This window comes from Ammospiza nelsoni, chromosome 21, assembly GCF_027579445.1.
Source record: "Ammospiza nelsoni isolate bAmmNel1 chromosome 21, bAmmNel1.pri, whole genome shotgun sequence".
NCBI lineage: Eukaryota > Metazoa > Chordata > Aves > Passeriformes > Passerellidae > Ammospiza > Ammospiza nelsoni.
In genome coordinates this window covers 1,861,722-1,887,648 of record NC_080653.1, presented here as the reverse complement: position 1 = coordinate 1,887,648, position 25,927 = coordinate 1,861,722, and the positions used below count along the sequence as shown (strand labels likewise).

At 48.6% G+C, this 25,927-nt stretch overlaps 1 protein-coding gene across 1 annotated transcript in view; it reads left to right on the top strand.

The window, feature by feature from the left end:
• Window positions 1-25,927, top strand: part of GALNT17 (polypeptide N-acetylgalactosaminyltransferase 17) — a 244,782-nt gene that overhangs the window by 51,140 nt on the left and 167,715 nt on the right. The window contains exon 2 of the mRNA XM_059487044.1: window positions 12,923-13,106. Coding sequence (XP_059343027.1) covers window positions 12,923-13,106 — 184 coding nt within the window. The remainder of the gene's footprint in view (window positions 1-12,922; window positions 13,107-25,927) is intronic.

The window sequence follows — 25,927 nt, the reverse complement described above, 5'->3', positions numbered from 1 at the left end:
CTCAGGAGTGCTTTGAGCGTTAATTATGTTTTTAAAGCACTTAGTGCCTATCATCAGCAGCTCTCTATAGAAACACGGAGTTAAACAGTCACAGATCTGGGGCCTCTTCAGAACTGTTCCCAACAATGAGCAGTGTAACCAGGCACAGATGTGCATGGATGGTGCAGAGTGAGCTCCAGGCTCACTCCTTGAGGCAAAGCAACTCAGCTCACACTTTCCTTGAGCACTTGAGTGGTTTCAGTGAGCTGGGGTTGGTAGCAGAGTCCTTGAATGCACACAGAGCTCTTCCTCCCCCACACAGAGACTGAATCACTCTGGGACAACCCCAGATTTTTGTCCAGGAGGTGTTTGTTGTGCTCCTGTGCTCATTCCAACACTGCATCCATTCCATAAAGCCCCCTGGATCCATGGCTGCTGTGTTTGTCAGGAGAATGCAGCTGTGTGCAGGAATAAAGGCATTGCAGTGGAGAATATTTCTCTCTGATGACCAAATTAGCTCCTTTATTTCTGGCTTTGGCTGTGTCACCCCTACGGCCCATTGGCAGAGCACAAACAGATGGAAGGAGTTCGAAGAGCGCAAGCACTCTCTGGGGTGCCCTGTGTGTGTGAGAGCATTGAGAGCACACCCCAAAACCTGCAGTAAATGGGCTTGGACACTGAGGAAGGACAGTGCCTGAGCACAGAAGTGAAATGCACCAAGCAAACCCCTGCCAAATGGACTTTCTTGTCCTTAAAACGTAATTATTGAGTCCACAGCTCAGTATAATGCAGTTTGTGGCTTGTGATACTTGCTAAGGATGCACTTCTCTCTCTGCAGCCATGTTCACATCATAATGACATCATTTTTTTTTGGAAACCAAATTTTGAGCAATGTCATCCCTTTTCTAATCTCTAATTAGTCTTTACAGATTGAGCACATTCAAGGTAGCCCAGGGAGGGATTATTTGGATCAAAAGGGCCTCTTTGGAGAACCCTGGAAGTGTCTGAGGGGCCCTGTGCAGTGTGGGCTGCTCAGGGTACAGTCCCCTTTGTGTCCACAGGTGCCAGCCTGTGCCAGTGACCTGGAACTCTGCTTGAAACTTGGGTCACAAACACCACCAGTGAGTTCCTCCCTTCCCAAACCTTCAGGAGGGGCAAGCAGGGAGGCCTCTGTGAGCTTTTACAGCCTGGGAAGTGTTCTGGTGACCATGTGCAGTTTGTGCCTCCCCAGGGCTCTGTGAGGAGGTGCCCATTGCATGGGGCTCACACAATTGTGTCAGCTCCCACAAACCAACAAAGCTCAGCCCAAAACCTGAGCAGCCACTTCTGTATTGATGCTATCTGCACTCACACTGTGGTATCTCTTCATTTCTTATCTTGCCAAATGGCAGCAATTTTTTCCCTTTCCAACAGGCCAATCTATACAGAGAGGAAATGTTTTCAGAAGGAAACAGGAGCGTGCACCAGAGGAAACCACAAACACTAACAGCTTGCTATAGAGACAGGGTCTGGAAATAACAGATTCCTTGTGAAAATAAAAATGCTAAATATTATTTATAACCTTTGAATGAGGTGCAAAAAAAACTGTTTGCTTGTGTTTTTGTGGGTTCTGTTCTTTTCCTGCTTCCATACTTGTTCCTGTGGTTCTGCTCCTCTCCCTGGGGTAGTCCCATCACACTGCAGGTGCTGCTCCAAGCACAGCTTCTCTGGGACAAGATGGATTTAAGAAATCCTTGTTCTTCCACCTTTGGCTGTGTGGTTTTGGGCTGGCACTGAAGTGTGACATCTCTGTGCCCAAGCAGCAGCTCTGCCTGGAAGCAGATGTGTTGTGATGGAGGTGGGAAGGGACTGTGTTACCCAAAGAACTAAAATTTTGCACTGGAGGATAAAAGCAGCAATGAAAGCTCAACAAAGGGTTTGCCTGAGCCTGGAGTGCTGGGGGGTGTGACTACCTGGGGATGAGCAGTTTGCAGTTTGGCCTTAGAAATCACTGCCTGAGCACAAATGTGAGGGCTGATGTTTTGCTGCTGAGGATGGAAGAGTTTGGGAATTCCTTAAAATGCCTTACTGAAGATGTTTCTTGACTCTTCCATCCTCAGCAGCAAAATGGTTTGGATTGAAAAGGACAGTGAAGATCATCTTATTCCAATGGTCACTCACAGCCCCATCCAGCCTGCCCTTCAAGACTCCCAGCAATGGGATATCTGTGATTTTCCTGGGCAAGGAGCTGCTCCTGCCACGCTCCCTGAGCAGCCTGGCACGTAGGAGGGTGTCCTGCCAGCGCAATGTCCTGGCAGCTCAGAGAGGAGAGCAAGATAAGTTCTCTCTTGCTTGAATTGCAGCCTGCCTCCTAAAAATAAAGCTGCAGGTAATTGCTTAATTCATCACCCAAATGGGCCCTTGGCTGAGCAGTGTAAATATGCAAGGCTGCTTTTGCCCTTGGCCTTGCTCCCTGGAGCTCCTGTGTCCCAAACTGTCCCACAGGCACTGAGCCAGGCACGTCTTTGGGAACATTTTGGGGGTTTCAGCAAAGTCTCCCAAGTGCAGAGCTTGCAGTTGGGTGTGTGGAGAATCAATACCCCATTAGCTGCATGGAGCAGGGACCTTGTCTGTCTTTGGAACAGTGACAGGCCCTGCATTGATCTGTGAGTTACTGGAGCAGTGTCAGACCTGTAATGTCAGGTCCTGCTGTGGGTTATGCTGTATGGCCTTGGTAGCTGCTCACACAGACTCCTCTTGGATGCTCCATCCGGCTTTAGCTCACTGTGTGTCCCTCCCAGCAGATGGATGGCTGGGCAAAGCTTTCAGAGTGGTTCTTTCCCCAGGCTGCTGTCAGGGTGAGGAGAGCTCGTCCATCCTCCTCTCACAGAGCACAGCAGCAGAGCCCAGAGCCCCTCTGGTCCTGCAGGGACCCCAGGCTTGTGGCTGGGCTGGAGCAGCTCCCCTGGCAGGGGCCTGGTGTCTGAGGAGCTGTCTGGGTTTGAACAGCCAGGTGTCTGCTAAGGAAGGCAGGAGCCTCCCTTGAAATGGAAAATGCAAAGCCCCTCCCTCTGAATTATTATAATTTTGAAATTAAGGGGCTCTCAGGCAAAGATATGGGAGTAGGAATAACAGTTCTTTATTGTGAAAATTAGAAACACAAATGCAATAGTACAGAAAGAGAAAACAAACCACTGCCAGAGTGAGAGCAGTCCCTGTCCCCTGTGTGTCAGGGCGGGTCCCAGCCCCATCCCAGGGGGGCTCAGCCCTCCTGCAGTGCCAGCTGTGGCTCTGCTGCAGCAGGGATCCTGCACAAGGGGGGAGTTTTCCTCTGCAGCTCCAGGGCTGCTGCAGATGGGCCTGGGCTCCCTCTGGCCATGCAGGGCAGCAGAAAGCTGCTCCTCTGGCAGTGCAGGGGGCAAAGGCTGCTGTGCTGTGCCAGGCTCAGATTGGATCCAGGCAGGAATGCTTGGCTCCTCCCCTGGGCGGAGCATCTCCCCATGGGATGCTGGCATTGGATCAGCCCTGCAGGGACACTCAGTGGCCATGGACAGCAGAGATCTGCTGGAGGGAGGGTTGGCTGTGGGAGAGAAAGAAACAACTGCCCCAAGGACAGCAGAGAACTGCCCCAGCTCTGACAGACACGGATAGAACACACACACATCTCACAGCCTAAGACAGGAGAGGGAGATGGCCCAACAGGCCTGGGGGAGGATCGTGTGAGTGTTTTGTCTGCAGAGTGATGGTGGTGGGGATGAAGGTCCTGGAATGAACCTGAGCCCAGCTGCTGATGGCAGTGCCTCACCCAGGGTGTTTCAGCTGTGCAGAGCTGGTTGTGGAGCCTTGGATGAAGCTGCTGTCCTGCTCTGCTCTGCTGGACATCTGCCCTCTCCCTGCTTGGGTCTCCTCACTGGTACCTGGGAGGGTGGGCAGGCCCTGGCACAGGGTGCCCAGAGCAGTTGTGGCAGCCCCTGGATCCCTGGCAGTGCCCAAGGCCAGGCTGGACAGGGCTGGGAGCAGCCTGGGACAGTGGGAGGTGTCCCTGCCATGGTAGGAGTGGGGATGAGATGAACTTTAAAGTCCTTTCCAACCTAAATCATGATGCTGGGTGCTCTCCACAGAGTCCCCTCCCCTCTCTGAGGGTCTCCTGTGCTTTCTCACTGCTGCCTGGGCATGCTGGTGCTTTGTGGGGATCTGTGCCACTGTAACAGACCAGGGAGCAGCTGCTGGGAAGGCTGCTCTGGACTGTTCTGAGCAGCTCATGCAAATACCTTGCTGTGTGTTGGTGGGGAAATGTTTGTGCCTGAATCCCAGGAATACTGAATCACTGAAAGCAGCCCTTAGGCAGGGCTTACTAAAGCCAGTTCTCTGGGGTTCTCTGACATCTCAAGTGATGTAACTTGGGTCAGCTCTCTCACTAAATGATCTTAGTGATGGTTTTGATCCTGATTTTCCTTTTTGTTACATACTGCGATCTGCTCCTTTTTGCATCTTTTTCCTCCCTTTTCTCCAGCATTTCCAGAATGTGACAGTCCCCTTTGTTAGTCAGAGGTATAAATCTGTATTTGTGTCATAACATGCAGGTGAGATTGCTGTAAGAAACTCTTTTCTTCATCTTTTCTGCAAATCCCCTTCATCCCTTCCTGCTCCTGGATCCCAGGCTGTTATCCAGAATTCCCCACAGCTGCTGGAGCCGTGGCTGTGAGCAAACAGGGTGGCAGTGGGGTGTAACTGGACATTTTGGGACAAACCTGTGACAGCTGTCAGGGTTGGCTCCTCGAGTGGAGTTTCCTTTGGGAGGGGCAGAGCAGCAGCAGAACAGCTCCTGGGAAGGGGGCTGCATCCACAGGGAAGGGAATTCCTCTCACTGGTAAATTGCCAGGAATGCTTCACATGTGTCCAGGTTTTCCCCAGGATAGGAATCACCTTCAGGCTTGTCTTTGGTGTCTGAACAAAGTCTCTGTGCCTGACTCCCGTGGCAGCAGTGCCTGCTCTCCCTGCTGAGCTGCAAAGAGCTTTCTTTAGCCCATGGATTTCTGCTCTGCACCAGCTCTGCTGCCAAGTTCTGCCTTTCTCAACAAGTTATTTTATCAATGTGAGCACAGTGGTTAATGCCACTATCTTTGGACTTTCAGGGAGGACAGAGCGATGTCCAAGCTCTTTCACCAGTCCCAGGTGTTGGAACCAAATAAATCTTTCCTCAGATGTAAACAGCCTTGGCCTGGGGAAGGATTTCTGTTGGTTTGTGCCAGGGGCAAATCTTGATTGGGGAATTATTATTTGGAAGCAGAACCTGGCAGTGTAATAGGCTAAACAGGCTTTGACATTTTGTCCTGGTGCCTGCGTTGTCCTTGCTCTGGGTGCTGATCCTCCCTCTGGCTCTGAAAGTAATTTCCCTCTGTTTCCATTTCTATATTGATAAGAAAACTTCATTTTTGAATCCCTGTGTGTGTGCACCTGTAAATGCAGATTTGTGTTTAAACATTTCAAACGAGCCTGCAGACCTGAGCAGTGACTGCTCCCTTCTCCATCCCTTCCAAGGAGTGCAAGGTGGGCAGGAACCTGGACATTGTCTGTTGTAAGCACAAATAATGTTCTACAGCTCATCATCTAATAATGTTGTAAGCACAAACATTGTTCTACAGCTCATCATCTAATCTAAGCCAGAATCAGAGAATCTCAGAGTGGCTGTGTTGGAAGGGACCTTAAAGCTCATCTCACCCCCCCCTGCCATGGCCAGGGACACCTTCCACCAGACCAGGATGCTCCAAGCCCCACCCAGCCTGGCATAAAATTATATTATTAAATATAAATATTATTAAATATATTTATACTATTATTATATTATTGTAATAATATAAATATACTACTTATATTATTAAAATATATTTAATTATATATTAAATATTACTTAACTTATTATTTAATATATTATTTTATATTAATATTATACATTATATTAATATTATTAAATATATTTTAAAATTATATTATATATTATTAATTATATTCTATATATCATATAGATAATTATATTATATTATATTATATTATATTATATTATATTATATTATATTATATTATATATATTATATAATATATAATGCAGAATATAGAATATATAGTATATAATATGTAATATATAATATATAATATAATAATAATATGTATTATATTATTAAATATATTTTAAAATGAACTGTGCCTATCCTGGTTTTGGTCCTTGCCTGGCTGGGCTGCAAGAAAATGTGTTCAATTCCCTTACCCCTACCTGTCACAATTGTTTAAGTGAAATCTTAATGCTCTGTTGGACAAATTCATTTCAGCCAGAATTATTCACATAATTTTTCATAGGCAGGAGCTTTTTCAGAGATGCAATATGTTGGAGAACAGGTGAAATATGCTCTATTTTCAGTTTGTATCTGCTAAAATCCCTGCTTGCCAAGCCTGGGCCCATTCATCTGCTGCTTTTTCTGAGTTCCCATTTGTCATTCAGCGTGAAGGCAGAGGGTGGGAGTTTTTGTGACCCCCCATTTCTGAAAGTCAGCATGCTCATGGTAATCTCTGCAGTAAACCAACTGCATTTGCATGGTGAAGGACACCAGGCAGCTCTGAGCATTCCTGCAGTGGGGGAGATGTCCTGATATGCTAAAATCCAGCTCCTGGAAAAGGACTGTCCAGTGGAAAGGGAAGCACTGACCCTTTAGCTGCAGCATCTGATCTGGGGGATAAATTTTTGATAGGTGGTCAGTCCCAGGAAAAAGCAATGTAGTATGTACAGTGAATAGAAATGTATAGGGTTCAGGGGAATACTGGTTTTTCACTGGGCTCTAGTATTTAAGCTCATTTTTAAACTTTATATATCTATTTTTTTTCCCCAGGAGAGAGCAAACTCTCATTTTCTGATCCCTTTACAGCTACTTTTAGTTTCCCCTGCAGGAGAATGAGGATGCTTTGGGGAGGCAGTGAGACCAGAGGAAGCTGACCTGTATTCCCTGCACAGCTGTGTTTGTATTCCCTGCACAGTTCCCACAGCCCTGTGGCAGCTCAGGGTTCCACAGGTGTAACCTGCAGCCAGAGGAATGGGGGTTATCTACCCTAATTACAACAGCTCTGAGCAGATCTGGCTAAAATTGTGTCAAACCTGCTGCAAGCAGAGCCAATCCCATGGCCCAGGTCCCACCAGGGAAATTCCACAATTCCACCTTGCAAAGGAAAATGGGTGCCTGTTCTTGTGCCAATGCCCGGATTGTTAATGAGCCCTCCCTTTAACAGTGTGTGTTTAGCAGGACAGCACTAAAGGCTTCAGCAGTCCCCATCATTTCCAGCATTCCCTGGGATGCTCTGCCCCTTGCAGCAGCTCTGGTTCCTCACACACTCCCTGAGAGCCTCTCTGGTGTCCCCTCTCTCTGAGTCCCCTGCAGCTCACACATGGCCAATGCCTTTGGGCCATTTCCCTCCTTGGTTTGGCTTTTCCCCAGGTCAGAGATTCCCTGTGGGCCTTCAGCTCTCTGGCTGATGTAGGGCAGGAACAAACATCCCTGTGAGAGCTCTTGGGGCTGAAAAATCCACTGTGCTTCACTGAGTGACAGCTGTGCTCTGCAGAGATATCTATTTAATTTTGCTTTACGGTTCCTGTGTTTTCCAGCACCATTTCAGTGTTACTTATTCCTTCTGGGGAAGGGGGGCTCCAAGTTCCTCTTCCCTGCTGGAACGTGGCTTCCACCCTGAGCTGTGTGTGTTCTGTACTTTGTGCTGCACGAGATACAGGTATGGAAAATGCAGCTAAAAATGCTGCTTTCCCAGAAATCTTTCCTGTATTGGAACCCCAGAATGGTTTGGGTTGGAAGGGACTTTGAATGTCATCTGATCCCACCCCTGCCATGGCAGGGACACCTCCCACTGTCCCAGGGTGTCCCAATGTCCAGCCTGGCCTTGGGCACTGCCAGGGATCCAGGGGCAGCCCCAGCTGCTCTGGGCACCCTGTGCCAGGGCCTGCCCACCCTCACAGGGAACAATTCCTGATTCCCAATATCCCATCCATCCCTGCTCTCTGGCACTGGGAGCCATTCCCTGTGTCCTGTCCCTCCATCCCTTGTCCCCAGTCCCTCTCCAGCTCTCCTGGAGCCCCTTCAGGCCCTGCAAGGTTGATGTTGTTTTCCCTCAGCACCCATTTCTCAGAAACCCATTTTTCATTTCAGGGCTCTTCCTTCCTCCCCAGCCCCTCCATCACAAGTTTCCTCAGCTGAGGGTTGCATGGGAGGGTTAATGTTTTCCTTCATCCAGGCTGACATGGAGCAATAAGCTTTTCCCCCCCTCCAGCTCCTGGGGAGCCTTTGGAAATGAAGGCTGCAAATCACATTAGATTGTATTTCACTAAAGGTTTTCTCTGGCCTAGAAAACTCCTGCCTCCTCCTGAAATACGCTCAGCTTAAGAAGAGACTAATATATTTACTCTAACTGTGCTCAGTCTAGGAATAATTTTGCTGTAGAGATTAAATTTTTATATTATCTTGAAGAAAACCAACTCCTGCCAGTCCCCAGGGATCCCCTGTCTGGCTGTTCCAGCAGGAGGGGCTCAGATCTTGGCAGCCCCACGTGGTGTCTTGCTTTTTCTTTTCCCTTCTATTCCTGCAGTGCAATAGCAATATATTCCATTTGTTCCAAAGTTCAGAATTTTTAGGAGATTCTGAAAAAAAAAAATCCTGTTTTAGCTTTGGGTGAGTGTGGTTTTGGGATGAGTGAAGCTTGTGGCTGCTCAGAGCTCTGATCTGCACCAACACCTCATCTCCATGCAGCCCATTCCCACCTCCTGAGCTTGCAGAATTCCCCAGGGGCTGAATCCACTCCAAAAGATGAAGATTTTTGTGGGATTAGTGCTGTTTATCACCACAGTTAGGCTGGGGCAGGCATCAGGAGAGACTTTCTGGCAGAGTTCAGCACTTCTGCTTTGTGCCTGCCCAGAAGGATAAAGGATTTGCTCTGTGACTTGGGAACAGTCCTGACTCTTTGCTTTCAACCTTTTCTTTGGGAAAATGAGCTGATGGCACCGTGCTCCTTCCCTTTTTGGCTCATGCTGTCTCTGTGTGTCACTTCTGGCCCTTCCAGGCCAATTCCAAGCAGGTTTCATGGAATCCCAGAATATCCTGAGCAGCCACATGGGCTGGGCTCAGGGTAACTCCTGAAGTCACAGCAAAGGCACCCCAAATTCCCAGAAAGGTGCCCAAAATGTGGTGAATAAAAGCCAATGAATGGATTGACTGGATGAGGATGTGCTGTCACCATTTGTGTTCAGTTCTGCCCCTCCTGAGGCACCTTCTCATCCAGCTGGAAACAAATTCCTTCCTCTTCTGTCTGGACATGAATTATCTTCCTTAAAAAGTTCTTGACTCTTGCTTGGAGTTCCACACAGCAGAGTGACATTCCTGAGCCCTCCCAACAGCCTGGGCTGGAGAAGAAATGCTGAACCAGCTCAGGGACAGACAGGGGACCCTGCCAGGCACACCCCACCTGGCAGTCTGCATCTCCATGACTCTCCCTGCAGGGCACGATGGAGGGCTCATGGTGTGCCCTGCCCAACACAAATTGATCCATTTGATTGATTTCTTTGGTTACATGATGTTGGTTTATCAGCTTTTACCAACTTAAAGCAGTAGAAAGACAGAACGTGCAGAAATGAGCTGAGAGAAATGAGTGCTGGGATCTCTCCCCCAGCTGGCATGGCCTCAGGGGTTGGTGGTGTTCTGAGCACTATGGGAGGTTCCTCACCTGGAATTCCAGCTCCTTCACTGAGGTGCTGTGCTTGGGAGCACAATTCCAGCTCCTTCACTGAGGTGCTGTGCTTGAGAGCACAATTCCAGCTCCTTCACTGAGGTGCTGTGCTTGAGAGCACAATTCCCTCACCTGAGCCAGAGCTAAGGACCTCTGGAGACTGGCTGGGATCCTGTGGGATGGATTGGTTTTGGAGGGATCATCCTTCCCTGCTGGTTACAGTGTGCAGCTCTGAGACAAGCACTGCCTTGGTGTCTGAGTTCATGATTTGTTGGTAATAACCTGAGCTTGTGATTTTAAAGCCTGCTTCTAACAGAGCCAGGTGCTGGGATGTCCATGGCTCCCACATCCCACTAGGTGTCTGTCACAAACATCTTTTATGGAAAATCCTTTACTTAGGATTTTTCCTCCTGAGAAGCTGGGAGGCCTCAGGAACAAAATGAAAACATTGATTATCTGCTGCTGTGGAATGCAACAGGTGCATCTGTGATTGGTCTCATGTGCTTGTTTGTAATTAATGGCCAATCACAGTCAGCTGGCTTGGACTCTGTCCCAGACACAAACCTTTTTTATCATTCCTTTCTATTCTATTCTTAGCTTAGCTAGCCTTCTGATGAAATCCTTTCTTCTATTCTTTTAGTATAGTTTTAATGTAATATATATCATAAAATAATAAATCAGCCTTCTGAAACATGGAGTCAGATTCTCATCTCTTCCCTCATCCTCAGACTCCTGTGAACACTGTCACAAGTGTTCTCCATCCATGGAGCCTCTGCCCATCTCAGAAAGTCCCCATGTCCCTCCTCCCAGGTGTGTGGCTTCAAAGCACAGAAAGCAAAAGCACTGGGGCAGGGAGAAATGTGTTCAGATGAATCAAGAAAAGCAAAATTCAGCTTTAAAAGCAAACTGGGAGATGCTGAGCGTTCCTAGAATGGAACCACTTGGGGTTGGGAAGTTCATGGAGTGATCTGCTGAGCTTCTGCAGGCCACAAAGTGCCACCCATCCCATCCTTCCTGAGTGATCCCCTGGCTCCTGCTCAGCCTGGAGCTGGAAAGGCAGCCTGGATGTGTGAGCACAGCCCGGGGCTCCTGATTTGTTGTTATTGTCCTCAGATAAAATCCAGTTAAGCCCAGTGTGGTCAGAGGGGCTCTGATACAGCAGGGAAGGTTGTTGAGAGTTTCCATCTCAGAAGGAATACTAATATTAAATAATACTACACAGCAATGAAGATGATAATAATAATAGTAATAATAATCATAATTCTTCAAACTGTTCTTCCAACTGTGATTAACATTCCCAGCTCATTTTTTCCTGTCTCTCAATGCTACTTTTTGAGGGAAAAAAAATCCTTAAATCTGTGGGCAGACAGGAGTGTTTTGTCCAAGACAATGGAAGGCAGTTGTAGGTTTGGGAGCTGGACAAACCTCAAGGTTATTGTCCCTTCAGAAGCTTCAGAGGTAACAAAATCTGTCCTGTTCTCAGTCAGGGCTCTGACTTTGAAACAACAGGAATATACCCTGGTGTCTTTCAGTATAAAAAACCAAACAGACACAAAAGCAAACCAAAATCCATCATTATTATTTTTGTGTTTCTGACAAAAAGAGAGTGAATCTCTGCTAATGAAAAATATTAAAATTCCAGGTGTTCTGTCTAATAAATAATAACATGAGCATGGACTTGGTTTCCCACAGCCACCACCAAATCATCCATGGAGCTCTTTATGTGCAGCTCATTTTGAACTTTGCCTTTTTCCTTCAGCTATGCAGATATAAATAAATAATTCCCCTTGATAAGGGTCTGGGAACACTGTACTTTAAAAGATAAGAAAGGTTTGAGGGGAAATTGTTTTTAAATCCCTACCATTTGTATGCTGTTCACTGTTCACACTGAGCAAAAATTCATTCAGCTGGCACTTAACCAAGCCTGTTTTATTCCTGCTCTGTGTTCAACCTATCCTTCTCCTGGGGACATCTAACCTTCCATGTAATTACCTCTCTGAGAGTGGGAAGGAGGCCTGAATAACCTCCCCACCAACTCAATAAATGCACAGATCCTGGGACAGGTTATCAGGGGCAGGGCTGGCAGGAGCAGTGTGCCTGAGCTGTGGGGAGGGAACTGCAACACTTGAGCCATTTTTATTCCGTTTATTGGGCCAAAGAAGGAGCATATGGAATGTCTGCAGAAAACCAACCCAAAACAGACAGGAACCCAAAACACCCAGGATTTTTAGAGTATTTCTTTTTCTTTGGGAGTTGGAAATAACAGCGATGGGTTTTACCAGGGATGGGTTTTACCAATGATGAGATTTACCAGGGATGGGTTTACTAATGATGGGTTTACCAATGATGGGTTTTACCAGTGGTGGGTTTTACCAGGGATAGGTTTACTAATGATGGGTTTACCAATGATGGGTTTTACCAGTGGTGGGTTTTACCAGGGATAGGTTTAACCAAAAAAGAGTTTTACCAGGGATGGGGTTTACCAGGGATGAGTTTTACCAATGATGGGTTTTACCAGAGATGGGTTTTTACCAATGATGAGTTTTACCAATTATGGGTTTTACTAGTGATGATTTTTACCAATTATGGGTTTTGCCAATACTACCAATAATGGATTTCACCAGGGATGGGTTTTACCAATGATGGGTTTTACCAAGGATGAATTTCACCAGGGATGGGCATTACCAGGGATGGATTTCACCAGGGATGGGTTTACCAATGATGGGTTTTACCAGGGACAGGTTTAACCAAAAATGAGTTTTACAAAAAATGGTTTTTACCAAGGATAGAGTTTACCAGGGATGAGTTTTACCAATGATGGGTTTTACCAATGATGAGATTTACCAGGGATGGGTTTTACCAGTGATTCATTTTACCAGGAATGGGTTTTACGAATTATGAGATTTACCAGTGATGGATTTTACCAAAAATGGGTTTTACCAGGGGTGGGTTTTACAAAAATGGGTTTTACCAGGGCACGCAATGATGGTTTTACCAATGATGGGTTTTACCAATGATGGGTTTTACTAATGATGATTTTTACCAATTATGGGTTTTATCAATAATTCAAATAATTTATTTCACCAGGGATGGGTTTTACTAGGGATGGATTTCACCAGGGATGGGTTTTACTAATGATGGGTTTTACCAATGATGGATTTTACTAGCGATGTTGTTTTTGTTTTCCCCCCAGGTCTCTCCAAGTCCCTTGGTCTCATTGAGGGCTATGGTGGCCGTGGCAAGGGTGGCCTCCCAGCCACCCTGTCCCCTGAGGAGGAGGAGAAAGCCAAGGGACCCCATGAGAAGTATGGCTACAACTCCTACCTCAGTGAGAAGATCTCCCTGGACCGTTCCATCCCGGATTATCGCCCCACCAAGTGAGTGCCAGGGGCTCCAGCAGGGAATCTTTGTGTTCAGATGTCACCCAGAGCCATGAGTGCTGGGGCTTTCCCAGTCGGGTTTGGAGCTGCTGGCTCTTCCCTCGTTGTTCCCAGGGCCCTGTGATGATAAAGGGGTGGCTGGGCTGGAATGAGCTCATGGAGTCACAGAACCACTGATGCTGTAAAACCCTCAAAGGTTGTTGAGTCCAACCATTCCCCAGCACTGCCAAGGCCACCACTGACTGTGTCCTCAAGTGCCACATCAGCAGAGCTGTTAAACCTCTGCAGGGATGGGGATGCACTGCCCTGGATCTGACCACCCTTTTTGTCAGGAAATAATTCCTAACATCCAATCTAAACCTCCCCTGGCACAACTTGAGGCTTGTCCTGTCCGTTGGTACCTGGGAGAAGAAACTGATCCCCCACCTGGCCCCATCTTGGTTCCAGGTAGTTGGAGAGAGTGAGAGAGTTCACCAAGATGATTTATCAGGGTTAAAAAGTGAATTTCTTCCCAGTCTGTCTCTGTTTTCCTAAAGCAGTCCATGGTTTTGTGTGGAAGTGATGCCATCAGAAGCTCAGCTCTGTTTTCACTGAGGTTTTGGTGTTTAATACCCTGTAAAAGTGTGATGAAATTCTTCCTCCTTCCCTCCTTGTCAGCTCCTTCATGTCCCTGCAGGATCTCCTCAGGCTCCTCCCAGCACAGGGATCCTCCAGGGACACTCTGGGATCTCCCACTGGAGATCTGGGCCTTTAAAGGGAGTTTCTACAGGCAATATCTTTCCTGTCCTTTTTTGATTGAGCTCTTGAGGTGCTGGTGATGTTTACCTGCTAAGCAGCACAGGAGAACAGCCTTTAGAAGAGGTGACACATCATTTTGTTAAGAGGATGAGGAAAGACACGCTGCAGGTTTATCTTTGTGAAGGTTAATTTTAGATATGGCTGCCAGAGTGTTCCTTAAAATAGGAAGGTGTCAGTTTGTCCTGGCCTGGAGTGAAATCCCTGATAAAAAAATGAGCTGAGAGAGGTTTGGATTGTGAAAGATCCGTGTCCAATGCCTGTGTCATTGGGGCAGTGACAAAGGTGTTGCCTGGCATCTGCAGAGCATTGAAAACTGTACAGCAGGGATGGAGCTCTGTGGGGCAGGAGGTGGCAGATTGTCCAGGCTGGGGCAGCTCTTGTTCCCCGTGTCCCCAGAGCTCCAGATTGTCCAGGCTGGGGCAGCTCTTGTTCCCTGTGTCCCCAGAGCTCCAGATTGTCCAGGGGAACAGAGGCAGCTCTTGTTCCTTTACCTCTCTGGGTGCTGCCTGAATTCCGAGCAGCCCCTTGGACCGTCCAGGGCTGTCAAGCACTGACAACAGAAATCCCTGGATGAGTTTCCAAAGGAATGGAGCCCATTCTGCATTATGCTGCTGCAGCTCCTCAGGCAGGCTGAATTGCAGGTACAAATTGCACCTTTGCCTCTGTGATATGCAAATCCCAGCACAATGCTGGATCCTTGGAGCGAGACCTTCCCCAGCACTTACCTGGGGCTGAGCTGCTGATTTCCATTTCTCATCCCCAGCTCTGACTTCCAGCAGAGCCAGCGTTACTTGGCGAGAATTAATTTGAGAAGTAATGTTTCTCTTCAGATTTGGGGGGAAGAAAAGGATTAATTCTGACATTTTCAGCCTTGCATTGTATTTTTCCTCAGTTCCACTATCCATCATTCCATGGGAGAGAGGGGGAGAGGACAGGGCACAGCATTCAAAATGCTCAGTTTGGAGCTGGGCTGAGATTTGGGAGGGAATTTGTGCAGCTGCACAACTCAGTGCCTTTTATCTGTGTAAGAACTTCAGGAGTACATTTTGTTTATTGGTTTTCTTTTTGTTTTGGGGATCAATTGGCTTGATATTGTAAGAGAACAATTGGTCTGTGTGTAATAGGCTGGAGTTTACAGGAGAATTTGGAAAGTTTCACCTCTTCCTACCTCTGGCTTCAAGGTTCCCTCGCTATTTAGTGCATAAAGTTTTATGGCTGATTTTATGAAGGGTTGAACACAAACCATTTAAGTCAAGTATCCTGGTCTCTGATTAAAATAGATTCAAGTCAAGGGAAATTAGCCTAAATGGCTTTGAAATTGCAGCATTAGTGGGGAAAAACTGTTGAAAACCCTCCAGCTGATAAGCATTACAAAGCATGTAGTGGTTTTAAATATAATAGTGAAGCTGTGTGGTTCAGCTAAAGGCTGCAGAGTGTCTGGAATGCCAATGGACTGGCACTGGGCCTGGCACAGGCTGGCACTCCCCAGCCTTTCCTCTCAGTTTTCCCTGTTTTTAAGGAAAGATTCATGTGGTCAAGTGTCAGTGCCCTGAGTGCTGAGCAAAGCTGCATCAGAGCTCTGAGGCCTTTCCCTGCTCCTTTCTTGTGCCTGGGGCCAAAGGGAAGCGGAGGAAGGAGAGTTATGGGGAAGTTTTGCACATTTTGTGTATATTTTTGTGTCTCCAGGCTGCCTGCACCTCGTGGTCAGCCGCACTGAGGGTTCAGGGACTCGGATATCCCTGCTCCAAGGGATTTCAGGAGCTGTTGGTGAGGAGGAGCCAGTCCAGCTCACAGCTCAGGGCTCTCAGTCCTGCCCAGAGGCACAGAGAGGAGGGAGTTTCCCAGGGAGAATGGTCCCAGAGGTGTGAGGATGATGTTCAGGAGAAGGTGAGGTCTTTTCCAGCACCAGGAGCTGTGGCAGAATACCTTGCTTGCCCTGATCTGGGGAATTGTGGTGTCACTTTCTGATAGTTTGGATTATCATCTTTGCTTTAGTTGAGCTATTTCCTTCTCTTTTCCCTTTCTCCTTTCCCTTTTCCCCTTCCTCTTCCTCCTCTCCCCTTTCCCCCTTTCCTTTTTCCCTTCTCCCCTTTCCTATTCCACTTCCCTTATCCCTTCCCTCTTCTCCCTCTTCCCCTTCCCCATCACCCTTTCCTTCTTTCCCTTTTGCTTTTTTTACTTCCCCTTCCCTTTCTCCTCTTTCCCCTTTTCTGTTCCCTTTTCCCCTCTCCTCTCTTCCCTTTCCCCTTCCCTGTTCCCTTTTCCCTTCTCATCTCTCCCCTTCCCTGTTCCCTTTTCTCTTCTCCTCTCTCCCCTTCCCTGTTCCCTTTTCCCTTCTCCTCTTTCCCCTTCCCTGTTCCCTTTTCTCTTCTCCTCTTTCCCCTTCCCCGTTCCCTTTTCCCTTTTCCTCTCTCCCCTTCCCTGTTCCCTTTTCCCTTCTCCTCTTTTCTCTTCTGTTCTCTTTTCCTTTCTTCTCCTTTCTCCTTCCCTGTTCCCATTTCCCCCTCTCCTCTTTCCCCTTTCCTGTTCCCTTTTCTCCTCTCTCCTCTCTCCCCTTCCCCATTCCCCTTTTCTGCTTTCCCCTTTCCCCACTGCTGCTGGGGCTGCTCACCTGGGCTGGGAGGGGGAAACCCTTCCCTGCTGTTCCTCCCTGAGGGATCTGGGGCTGTCCTGGGCTCATTCCCAGAGGTCTGGGATGAGCTGTGTGGAGCTGGTTCCAAGCAGGAGCTGTGCCTGCCCCGCCTGTGTGGGATCTCAGCACCTCAGGATGGAGGTGCAGAGTGGCTGAGAACACCCCTGGGGGGCTCGGGAGTCCTGGAATGTTGCCAGAAGTGTCTGGTGGCTGGACTTTGATCTGACACAGGAGACGACACCTGTATGAGGACTGGGAAGGTTTCACTGGGTGAATGGTGAAGGGATGAGTTAGTTAGAGTGTAAAACACAGGGTTTAGGATTTCTGTACAGGGGGGTCTAAAGAAGTAAGATGGAGGAATTGGGGCGTGTCCTGTTCTTCTTCTTCTTCTTCTTGGCCTCCATCTTCTGTGGTGATGGTGGCACTTTGGGATTGGTTATTACTAGAAGTGCACCGGTTAATAAGGGTAGAAGGTATTGGGGAAAAATGATAAATATTGTACACGTAACTTCGGGTATAAAGATAAGTGACCGCCCCGGGGGCTTGCAGTGTGCCCATGGCTGGCTTGCTGTGCAGACCTCTGTCGGGCTGAAAGAAAATCTTTTAGATAAACAATTAATAAACACCGAGACCGAGAAAAGATCAGAAGTCTCTTCTTGTCCTTTGAAGCGTCGGCTCTTCAAGGCCATCCCTGGGCCTTTCCAGGCCACCTAGACAGCCGAGAAAGCGACACGCCTGGACCTCACCCTGAGCAGGAGAGGCTGTGCTGGCTGTGCATGAGACTTTGCAGTGAACCAATTCACAGATTCCAGCTGGGAAAGCTCTTCCTTGGGCTAAAACAGGCAGGAGTGGTGCTTTGGGGTGAGTTATTCCAGAACCTGCTGCCAGGCAGTGCCATAGTGAGAAGGGCACTGGGAACTCATGCCTAATCACGCTTGATTGGCTTTTTTGGCTTTAAGATGAGATTCCTGCCTGTTCTGGAAAACAATCTCAGCTTCCAGATTGGAAGTACCCAAGGTGCTGCCTGCAGCCTGCAGGATTTCTACTCAAATCTTCACAAAAATGAGCTGGAGAGATTTTCTCAATTTTCTGCAAAATCCTCTGAAGGACAAGGCTGCTGTGTGAGTTTTATTGTTTATCCATTCCCAGCACTCGCTGCCTGCCTGGGGAGGATGGGGCTTTGGGAGATGTGTTGTTTTCTATATTGAAAGTGAAGCATATTTACATGGGATGCCAGGGCCTGCAAACATTCCCTGCTTGGATACAACATTTTATGCACCTCTGTTGTATCCTGTGATACAGGATTTAATGGGAACCTCTCCTATGTGTAGCCAGAAAATAAAATTGCTTTGTTAGATCAGCCTGCCTGTCCATCTTATCCACTATCTAATCTCTGATAGTGGAATTACCAGATGCTTCAGGTTGAAGAAATCATATTAAGGGAAACTATGAAATAATCTGCCCATCTGGTACATTCTGCCTCCCCCATTCTCTCCTTTCAATCCTATCCAACATAAATGTGGAGTTCTCATTATCTCTTTAAAAGTCTGTTCTTTTCTGGAATCCTGCTAAGCTCTGATTCAGTGGTATTTTATGGCATTATAGGATTAAGGGGTAGATTTAAGAGAAATAATACCCACAATTGCTAGGACTATTGGATCACTGGGTGCAGATGACACATCCCTGCTGCTGCAAATCTCCTGACAGCTGTTCTCAGGAGGGGAGCCCCAAGGTATTAAAGTGAAGAGCAAAGATGGTGTAAGAGATAAACAACTCCCAGAGTCTGATTTCTCACAGGTTTTGAAGGGTTCCCAGCCTGGAGACACAACCCCTTCTCCTGCCTGCCTTGGGGTCCTGCACATGGTCAGGAGGTGCATGGAAAGGGACTTTGGACAAGGGGATATAGTGACAGGATGAGGGGGAATGGCTTAAAAATGCCAGAGGGCAGGGATGGATGGGATATTGGGAGGGAATTCCTGCCTGTGAGGGTGGGGAGATACAGGAACAGGGTACCCAGGGAGGCTGTGGCTGCCCCTGGATCCCTGGGCCAGGTTGGATGGGGTTGGAGCAACCTGGGACAGTGGGAGGTGTCCCTGCCATGGCAGGGCTGACACTGGATCAGCTTTAAGGTCCCTTCCAACCCAAACCCTTCTGGGATCCTCTGATGGAGAAGGTTTGGAGGTGCTGGGAGCCTGATTTCCTGCTGTGCTCTCACAGCACCTGCTCTGTGTTTGCCCTGTGGGGAGGTGCCCCCATCACCTGCTGCTGAGGAGGGAACAGTTCCATGTCCCTGCCTGGTGTGACTGTCCCTGTGGTGTTTGGCTGAGTCAGAGCCATCCCTGCAGCTCTCAGTGCCTGAATCACCCGTTTATTTCCGGAGCTGCTGCCGTGGGATTGCAGCACCAGCTGCCTTTGGCTGCTTTATTGCCAGGGACCTCATGCAGCAGCAAGCTGAGCCTTTCTTTGGGATGCACTGCAGAAGATGGAGAGCTTTGGCTTCTGGGTAGACTTTGGGTTGTTGTTTGACAGCTTAACTTAAAGAAACTAAATCAAGTTGTGATCAATTTTTATTTCAACTGGTTTTGTGTGGCTCTGTGGGCTCTCAGTGTGTCCCTGCTGGTGCTGGAGCACTTTGTGGGGTGGAGGGAGTCCCTGTTCCCCTTGGGGTCTCTCCCCATCCCTGGAGAGCCCCCCTCAGACTTAAGGATTGTGCAGGGCCCAAGAATTCCATTTTGGCTTGTTAATCACAGCAGAACGCATATTTGGATGGTGATGGATGTGGGTGTGACTGAGACACATCTGCACTGCCCAGGAGGATGCACCTGGAGGCTCTAATTGAGTCTCTGCCCATGAGACCCCTCCTGCCTTCCCATCTCTTGTGGTGGATCCCAAATCTCCTCCAGAGCCCCCACTGGCCGTGGTTTGTGCCAGGGGCTCAGCCTGTGCCCTCTGATGGGAAGGTTCCATGTGCCATCACACTCATTTTCCTGTGAAAATACAGAAATCTCTTCCACTGTGGGACTGACTGAGCTCCCTGGCTTTGCCCTTGTCTCAGATTTCTCTGGGACCAAGGCAAAGGGGATTTGAAATGAGGGATTTTCCCAACCCCTGCCACAGCCTGGGCAGGAGATGCCCCTGTCACTGCTCCATACACCTCACCTCATTTCCTCCCCTTTAACAAAACCAAATGCTTTCTGCCTTCCCCCTGCCCACAGGACTGTGTTGGCTGTGGCAGAAGTGTCAGAGATGTGCAGATATCACAGTGTGAGAGCTCAGTGATGGCTTCCCAAGGATCTGGGCCATTCCTGAGCTCACATTTGTGCTGATGTGCCTGTCACTCGTGTCCTGCCCTGGGCTGCTCAGCCAGCCTTGATGAAGTGAGTCTGCAGAGAAGGACAACATTTAAGAAGACAAAACAAACTACTTGAATTATGAGAGTGATATTTGCTGGGAAATAGAGTTTCATGCCTGTTTATTTGTTGTGATTGCTGCTTATTGCAAACAAAGGAGGTCAGAAGAGCTCCTTCTCTCTTGCATGCACAATGTGCTACCACAGTCTGCAAAGGGTGCTTTGGTTTGTTTCAATCCTACATCCAAACAACAGCCAGGAAAAGAGGCAGGATGTAGGGCTTTTTCTTCATCAAATAACTGAAGGGAAAACTAGAGAGGACTCAAGACAGTGGAAGAACCAAAAAACTTACTTTTTCAGATATGAAATTCCCTTTGAATTGCATGTGGGAGTGTATTAAAAGATCCTTACAGCTCTAGGAGAAAGCCAGGACTGGTTGTGCACCTTCTCTCCTCATAGATGGTTGTGGGTTTGATCCACCATTGTATAAAAAACACTCCTGCCCTTGGCTTTTTATAGCTTCAGCCATAAAAAAAGGAAAAGTAATACTTTCCAGTACTTGGAAAGGTGCCACCTGAAAATTTTCTGGGAGAGCAAGTAGAGAAATCAAGCAGTGAGTATCAGTGTCACAGCTCTGGCATGCAGGAGCTGTGCCTCAGAACAGGGCTCACCAAAGCCACAGCAGGTTTGCAGCTCTGGGATGGATTGTTGGATATTTTCTGTCCATGTGTTGTTCTGTCCTGCCCAATCTGTCCCATCTCTGTGTGGCTCCAGGCATTTTTAATCTGCCAGGCTGCAAAAAGTCATGGAAACCTCCTGAGCTGGAAGGGACGCAGCTCAGGAGAATGAGAATCACTGAGGCTGGAAAATCCCTCCCAGCCCATCCAGTCCAAGCTGTGCCCATCCCCACCTTGTCCCCAGCCCAGAGCTCTGAGTGTCACCTCCAGCCCTTCCCTGGGTACCTCCAGGGATGGGCACTCCAAACCTCCCTGGGCAGCCCCTGGCAGTGCTGAGCCCCCTTTCCATGGGGAAATTCCTGCTGCTGTCCCCCCTGAGCTGCCCTGGCCCAGCCTGAGGCCGTTCCCTCTGCTCCTGTCCCTGTTCCCTGGAGCACAGCCCGACCCCCCGGCTGTGCCCTCCTGGCAGGAGCTGTGCAGAGCCACAAGGGCCCCCTGAGCCTCCTTTGCTCCAGGCTGAGCCCCTGCCCAGCTCCCTCAGCCCCTCCTGGGGCTCCAGGCCCTTCCCAGCTCCATTCCCTGCCATGGCCATGCTCCAGCCCCTCAGGGTCTGTCTTGAAGCGAGGAGCAAAATCAGCCAGTGCAGCGCTGGCCGTGCTCAGACACCCCAACAACCCCAGCCTGGGCCTCCCTGGGAGCAGTGTCCAAACACTCCTGGAGCTCAGGCAGCCTCAGGGCTGGGACCTTTCCCTGAGGAGCCTGGGCAGGAGTTGTGTCACCTCTGCACCCACCCAGATCCTGTGTCCCTGCAGGAGGGGCTGGGGAGGATGGTGGGAGTTGTTTTATGGGGCTGCTGTCAGAAAAGATACCCTGGAATATCCTGACTGGAAGAAACCCCAAGGATCACCCAGTCCAGCCCTGGCCCTGCACAGACACCCCAACAATCCCAGCCTGGGCATCCCTGGAGCTCCTGGAGCAGCCTCGGGGCTGTGCCCATTCCCTGGGCAGTGCCAGCACCCTCTGGGGGAAGAACCTTTCCTGAAATCCAGCCTGACCTGCCCTGGCCCAGCCCCAGCTGTCCCTGTCCCAGGAGCAGGGATCAGAGCTGCCCCTCAGGAGGAGCTGCAGCCCAGCGAGGTCCTGCTGCTGTCACTCGAGGCTGTGCCCAGGCTGTCCCTCCCTACTCTGAAGATCATTCCAAACCAGCTCCATTCAAAGTCAGGTTTTCATTTCTCCTGCACCCCCAGGGCCCTGAGCTCTGAGGAGCTGCTGCTGCTGCTCTGTGTGCCCTGTGCCCCTCCTGCCCTCCAGGGATGGGGCTGCAGCTTCTGCTGCCTTTGGGGTGATTTGCAGAGAGGAAAAAGCCTCTTTGCTGCTCCATTGCTTCCCCTGCACTAATACAAACCAGCAGGCTGTGGAATAAATTCCAGTATTGATCTTTATTCCTCAGTGTGTTTGGACATGCTGCTCCTGACTTCCAGCAATGCTTTTTCTTGAAAACTGGGCAAGCAAAGGCTCTAAAAGCACACTTTTCCAGCTGTGCTTTACATTTGTTGGTTATGATTTCAGCCCATTCCTGTGACCTGCAGGAGCAGCCTGGTTCCTTGGCCACACAGGCAGCTGGGCTGGCTCCCCCCAGAGCTGGAGCTGCCAGACTCTCTGTGGAAATTTTAGGGGTTTGTGCTGCATGGATTTACATGGGGACACAGGACAACTTTTCCTTTCCCTTTTGAAGCAGAGATCTGGAGCACACTTTGGCAGTTTGTGTGGGGTCAGGAGTGGGTCAGAGGCCTTTGGTGCTTGAAGTCCCAATATCTTCTTTAAACCCAGTTAGGAATAAAGTGTTTTGGGGAAAGCAGATGGAGTTGTTTAGTGTCTGTTAGAGAGTCTCTTATTTCCACTGTGCTGCTCAGTGTCACCTGCAAACGCTGTGACCATGGATTTATAGCACTGCACCTCGGGGTTCTTAATGCCATGCATTCCACTAATTGTCAATTTTCCCTTCCTGACTGCAAAGTTATTACCTGTTCTTGTAAGGTGGGAACATGGTGCTCCAGGGAAGGCTTCTGTGGCAGGAGTGTGCTATAAACCAGTTCCTAATGTAAACACAAGTATTAAATGATCACTTTGGCAGAGGATGGGATTAGTGTAATTTAACAACTTACTTTTGTGCTCCTCTGAACTCCTCTGCTGAAAAATACCTGTGTTATCATAAATACTTCTGCCTAAACTGTGCTTATGAGAATGAATGAAGCAATTTAAGCTTTGGATACACTTCTCTCCAGCTGGCTTCCAAGGAAATCAGGGCTTGTGTGTTTGTTTGTGCCACCAGCCTGCTCCTCTGGACTGCCCAGAGCTTTCCTGTTCCAAACCAGCACATGCCCAGCCAGAGCAGGCAGAGGGGGAGTCAGGCTCTGCTGCTTTGTTTGACAGCCTTGCTCTTGCAGCCATTTGTGCACTTTTCCAGCAGGAAAATCCAAGAGCAAGCAATTACTTATTTTTTGTGTGTGTGTGTGAAAGAGCTGGGCATGGGCAGAGCTGGGTAAGTGGATGTGACACTCAGAATTGCTCTGGCTTTTATCTCCCTTAGATCTGTCTGAGCCTAATAACTTTATTACAAGAGCCTCTCACCAGAGTAAATTCCATTCTCTGCATTCTGTTTTTACAACTTTGCAGATGATTTCTTCTTAGGACTTGCCAAGTAATGTGCCTTTAGAAATGTCTGTATGTCCCTGAATTGTAATGGCTATTTTTGAGACCCTGATTCTAAAATAGAACTGAACATTTCTGAGGAAGAATTACTGGGAATGAAGTAGGTGCTTTAAAATCGAGTTTCCTGGGGCTTTGTGGTCAGAAATAGTTTGAGAACCTGGATCTGTAAACAGTGAACTGTACCAGACAGCATTAGGTGTATTAAGATGCTTGGGTCACAAAAAATGTACATCACAGGATAGACACAATAGATTTAATGTTGGCAGGCCCTTTTGCAAGCAGACATGTGCACTGAATCAGCAAAATCCAAAGTAGAATAAACAATTAATGAATGGAGCATGATGAGGAAGCGGCAGGATGAATAGCAGGCTGAGCATTTGCTTTCTTTAAAGCCTGCTCATAATCTTTACAAAGGCCAAATGGAGATCAATTCATTTCCTGGTGAAGCTTTATTTCAGAGGACAGCACAAATGCAGCTTGTTTGGTACCAGTGGGTTCCATTTGTGGAGCTGTCTGTCACCAGAAGGACAAACCCAGCAGGTTTTCCCTCTGCCATGGAGGTTTCCAGGCAGGAAGCAGCACAGATGTTAGGGCAGAGCTGGGCAGCAGTGCCTGTGGATTAAGGGATGCAGGGAGCCTGAACCTGCCTGTGCTGGCACAGCAGAACTTGCAGTGGATTTACAACATTCTGTCTTTCAGCCATGGAGCTTTGCAGCCCAGCCATGGGGAAATCATTCAATCCCTGCAGGGCCCCATGGATGCATCAGGATTTACCTCCCAGGCCTTCAGCTGCTGAGTTCTGGGGGTTTGCTGTGGGCCAGAGGGAACCTGAGGAGCTGCAGGCAGCAAAGCCAAGCCCTGGGTGTGTGTGATGGTGTTTACAGGGGTTTCAGGTTGAAGGAAGAGATGAGGATCTCACTCCATGTTTCAGAAGGCTGATTTATTATTTTATGATATATATTACATTAAAACTATACTAAAAAAAGAAAAGGTTTCATCTCAGAAGGCTGGCTAAGAATAGAATAGAATCAGAAAGAATGATAACAAAGGCAGCTGTCTCAGACTCTCTGTCTGAGCCAGCTGACTGTGATTGGCCATTAATTAGAAACAACCACATGAGACCAATCCCAGATGCACCTGTTGCATCCCACAGCAGCAGATAATCAATGTTTACATTTTGTTCCTGGGGCGTCTCAGCTTCTCAGGAGAAAAATTCCTAAGGAAAGGATTTTCATGAAAAGATACCTGTGACAGGTGTGTCTGGATGTGTCTGGCTGTGCAGGTGGGGGGAGCTTTGGTGTCAGGGCTGGTGAAAAGCAGGTGAAAGTCCAATGGCCTTGGTAAGGTGAGGATGAGAGACAAGAAGAGTCCAGAATTCCCCACTTTTCAGGTGTGCATGCAAACCTCTGGGGTGTGTAGGTGATGAGGATGTCTTGGGAAGGTGTGGAGTTAAGCTCATCAGAAACCACATTTAAGCCTTTAGAGTTCATTATGTATCTCTCCACATATTTTGATATGAGTCTGCTGTGTTTTGTCAAGTGTGTTATGGAAGTATTTAGGTTGGAGAAGCTGCCCAGGACCATCGAGCCCAGCACAGCCAAGGCCACCACCATGTCCCCAAGTGCCACATCCATGGCCAGTGCTCCCCCAGACACACCCAGGGTGCACTCAGTGCCACTGCTGGCTCCTCTGAGGGCTGGGCTGCTGCCAGGGTGACAGAGGGGTGTGTCACTGTGGCAGGCTTTAGATGCTCCTGTCAGCATCTCTGGGGTGGCAGCAAACAAATCTCCAGCCCCAAATCCTGGCCCTGGGCTGGAGTGGCTCTGGAAGGTTCTGTGGCAGGGAGCTGTGGCTGCTGCCCTTTGGGTCTCTGCAGGAGGAGGCAGGCACAACAAAAAGGACGTGAAACCCCATCTCCAGCCTGTCCCTAAAAACTGATTGTGTTTTGGTTTGGGGTTTTATGAGGGGACAGGGAGAAGTTGGAGTATTTTTATTTGTGGTATTTTTTCTTAACCTTGTGATAATTCAGCTTTTGTTTGACAGGCTGTGTTGGTTGGATCCCTCCCTCCCTGCTGTGAGGTGTTTCATGGTGCTGCAGTTCTGCACTGGGTTAAACTGGCTGCCTTTGTGTGCTGGGGCTCTGAGCTGGTCACCTCTGTCCCCCAGCTCTGTCTGTTGTGTATTTTGTGTGGCAGAGGGGGATGTGTCACCTGGGACAGCAGAAAAACCACAGAGGAGCAAATCTCTCCACAGAACAGCAGGGCTGGTGTGGAGCTTCCGCTGTGGAATAAAGGGAAACTTGTGGCACTTTGTGTCCGGTCGTTGCTTTGTTAATTCTCCACCCTCAATGTCCCCCACATGAAGGGGCACCACTATTTATGGGCAGTTCATTGCATTCAGTTAACTGGAACCTGACACTGGAATCTGAGGGGAAAAGCAGATCTGAATCAGCCCCATCTGCTGGTTTTGACCCTTTTGATGGTGCTTGGGACTCATTTTTATTCTTTTCCACCCACAGCAGTACAAGTGTGTCACCAGAGTGTCAGTGTGCCCTGGTGAGCAGCCTGGGCTGGGCTCTGGTGGTGCCAGTTCTGACATTTTGGGATGGCAGAGCCCTCCCTGCTGCCAGTTCTGGGATTTGGGGATGGCA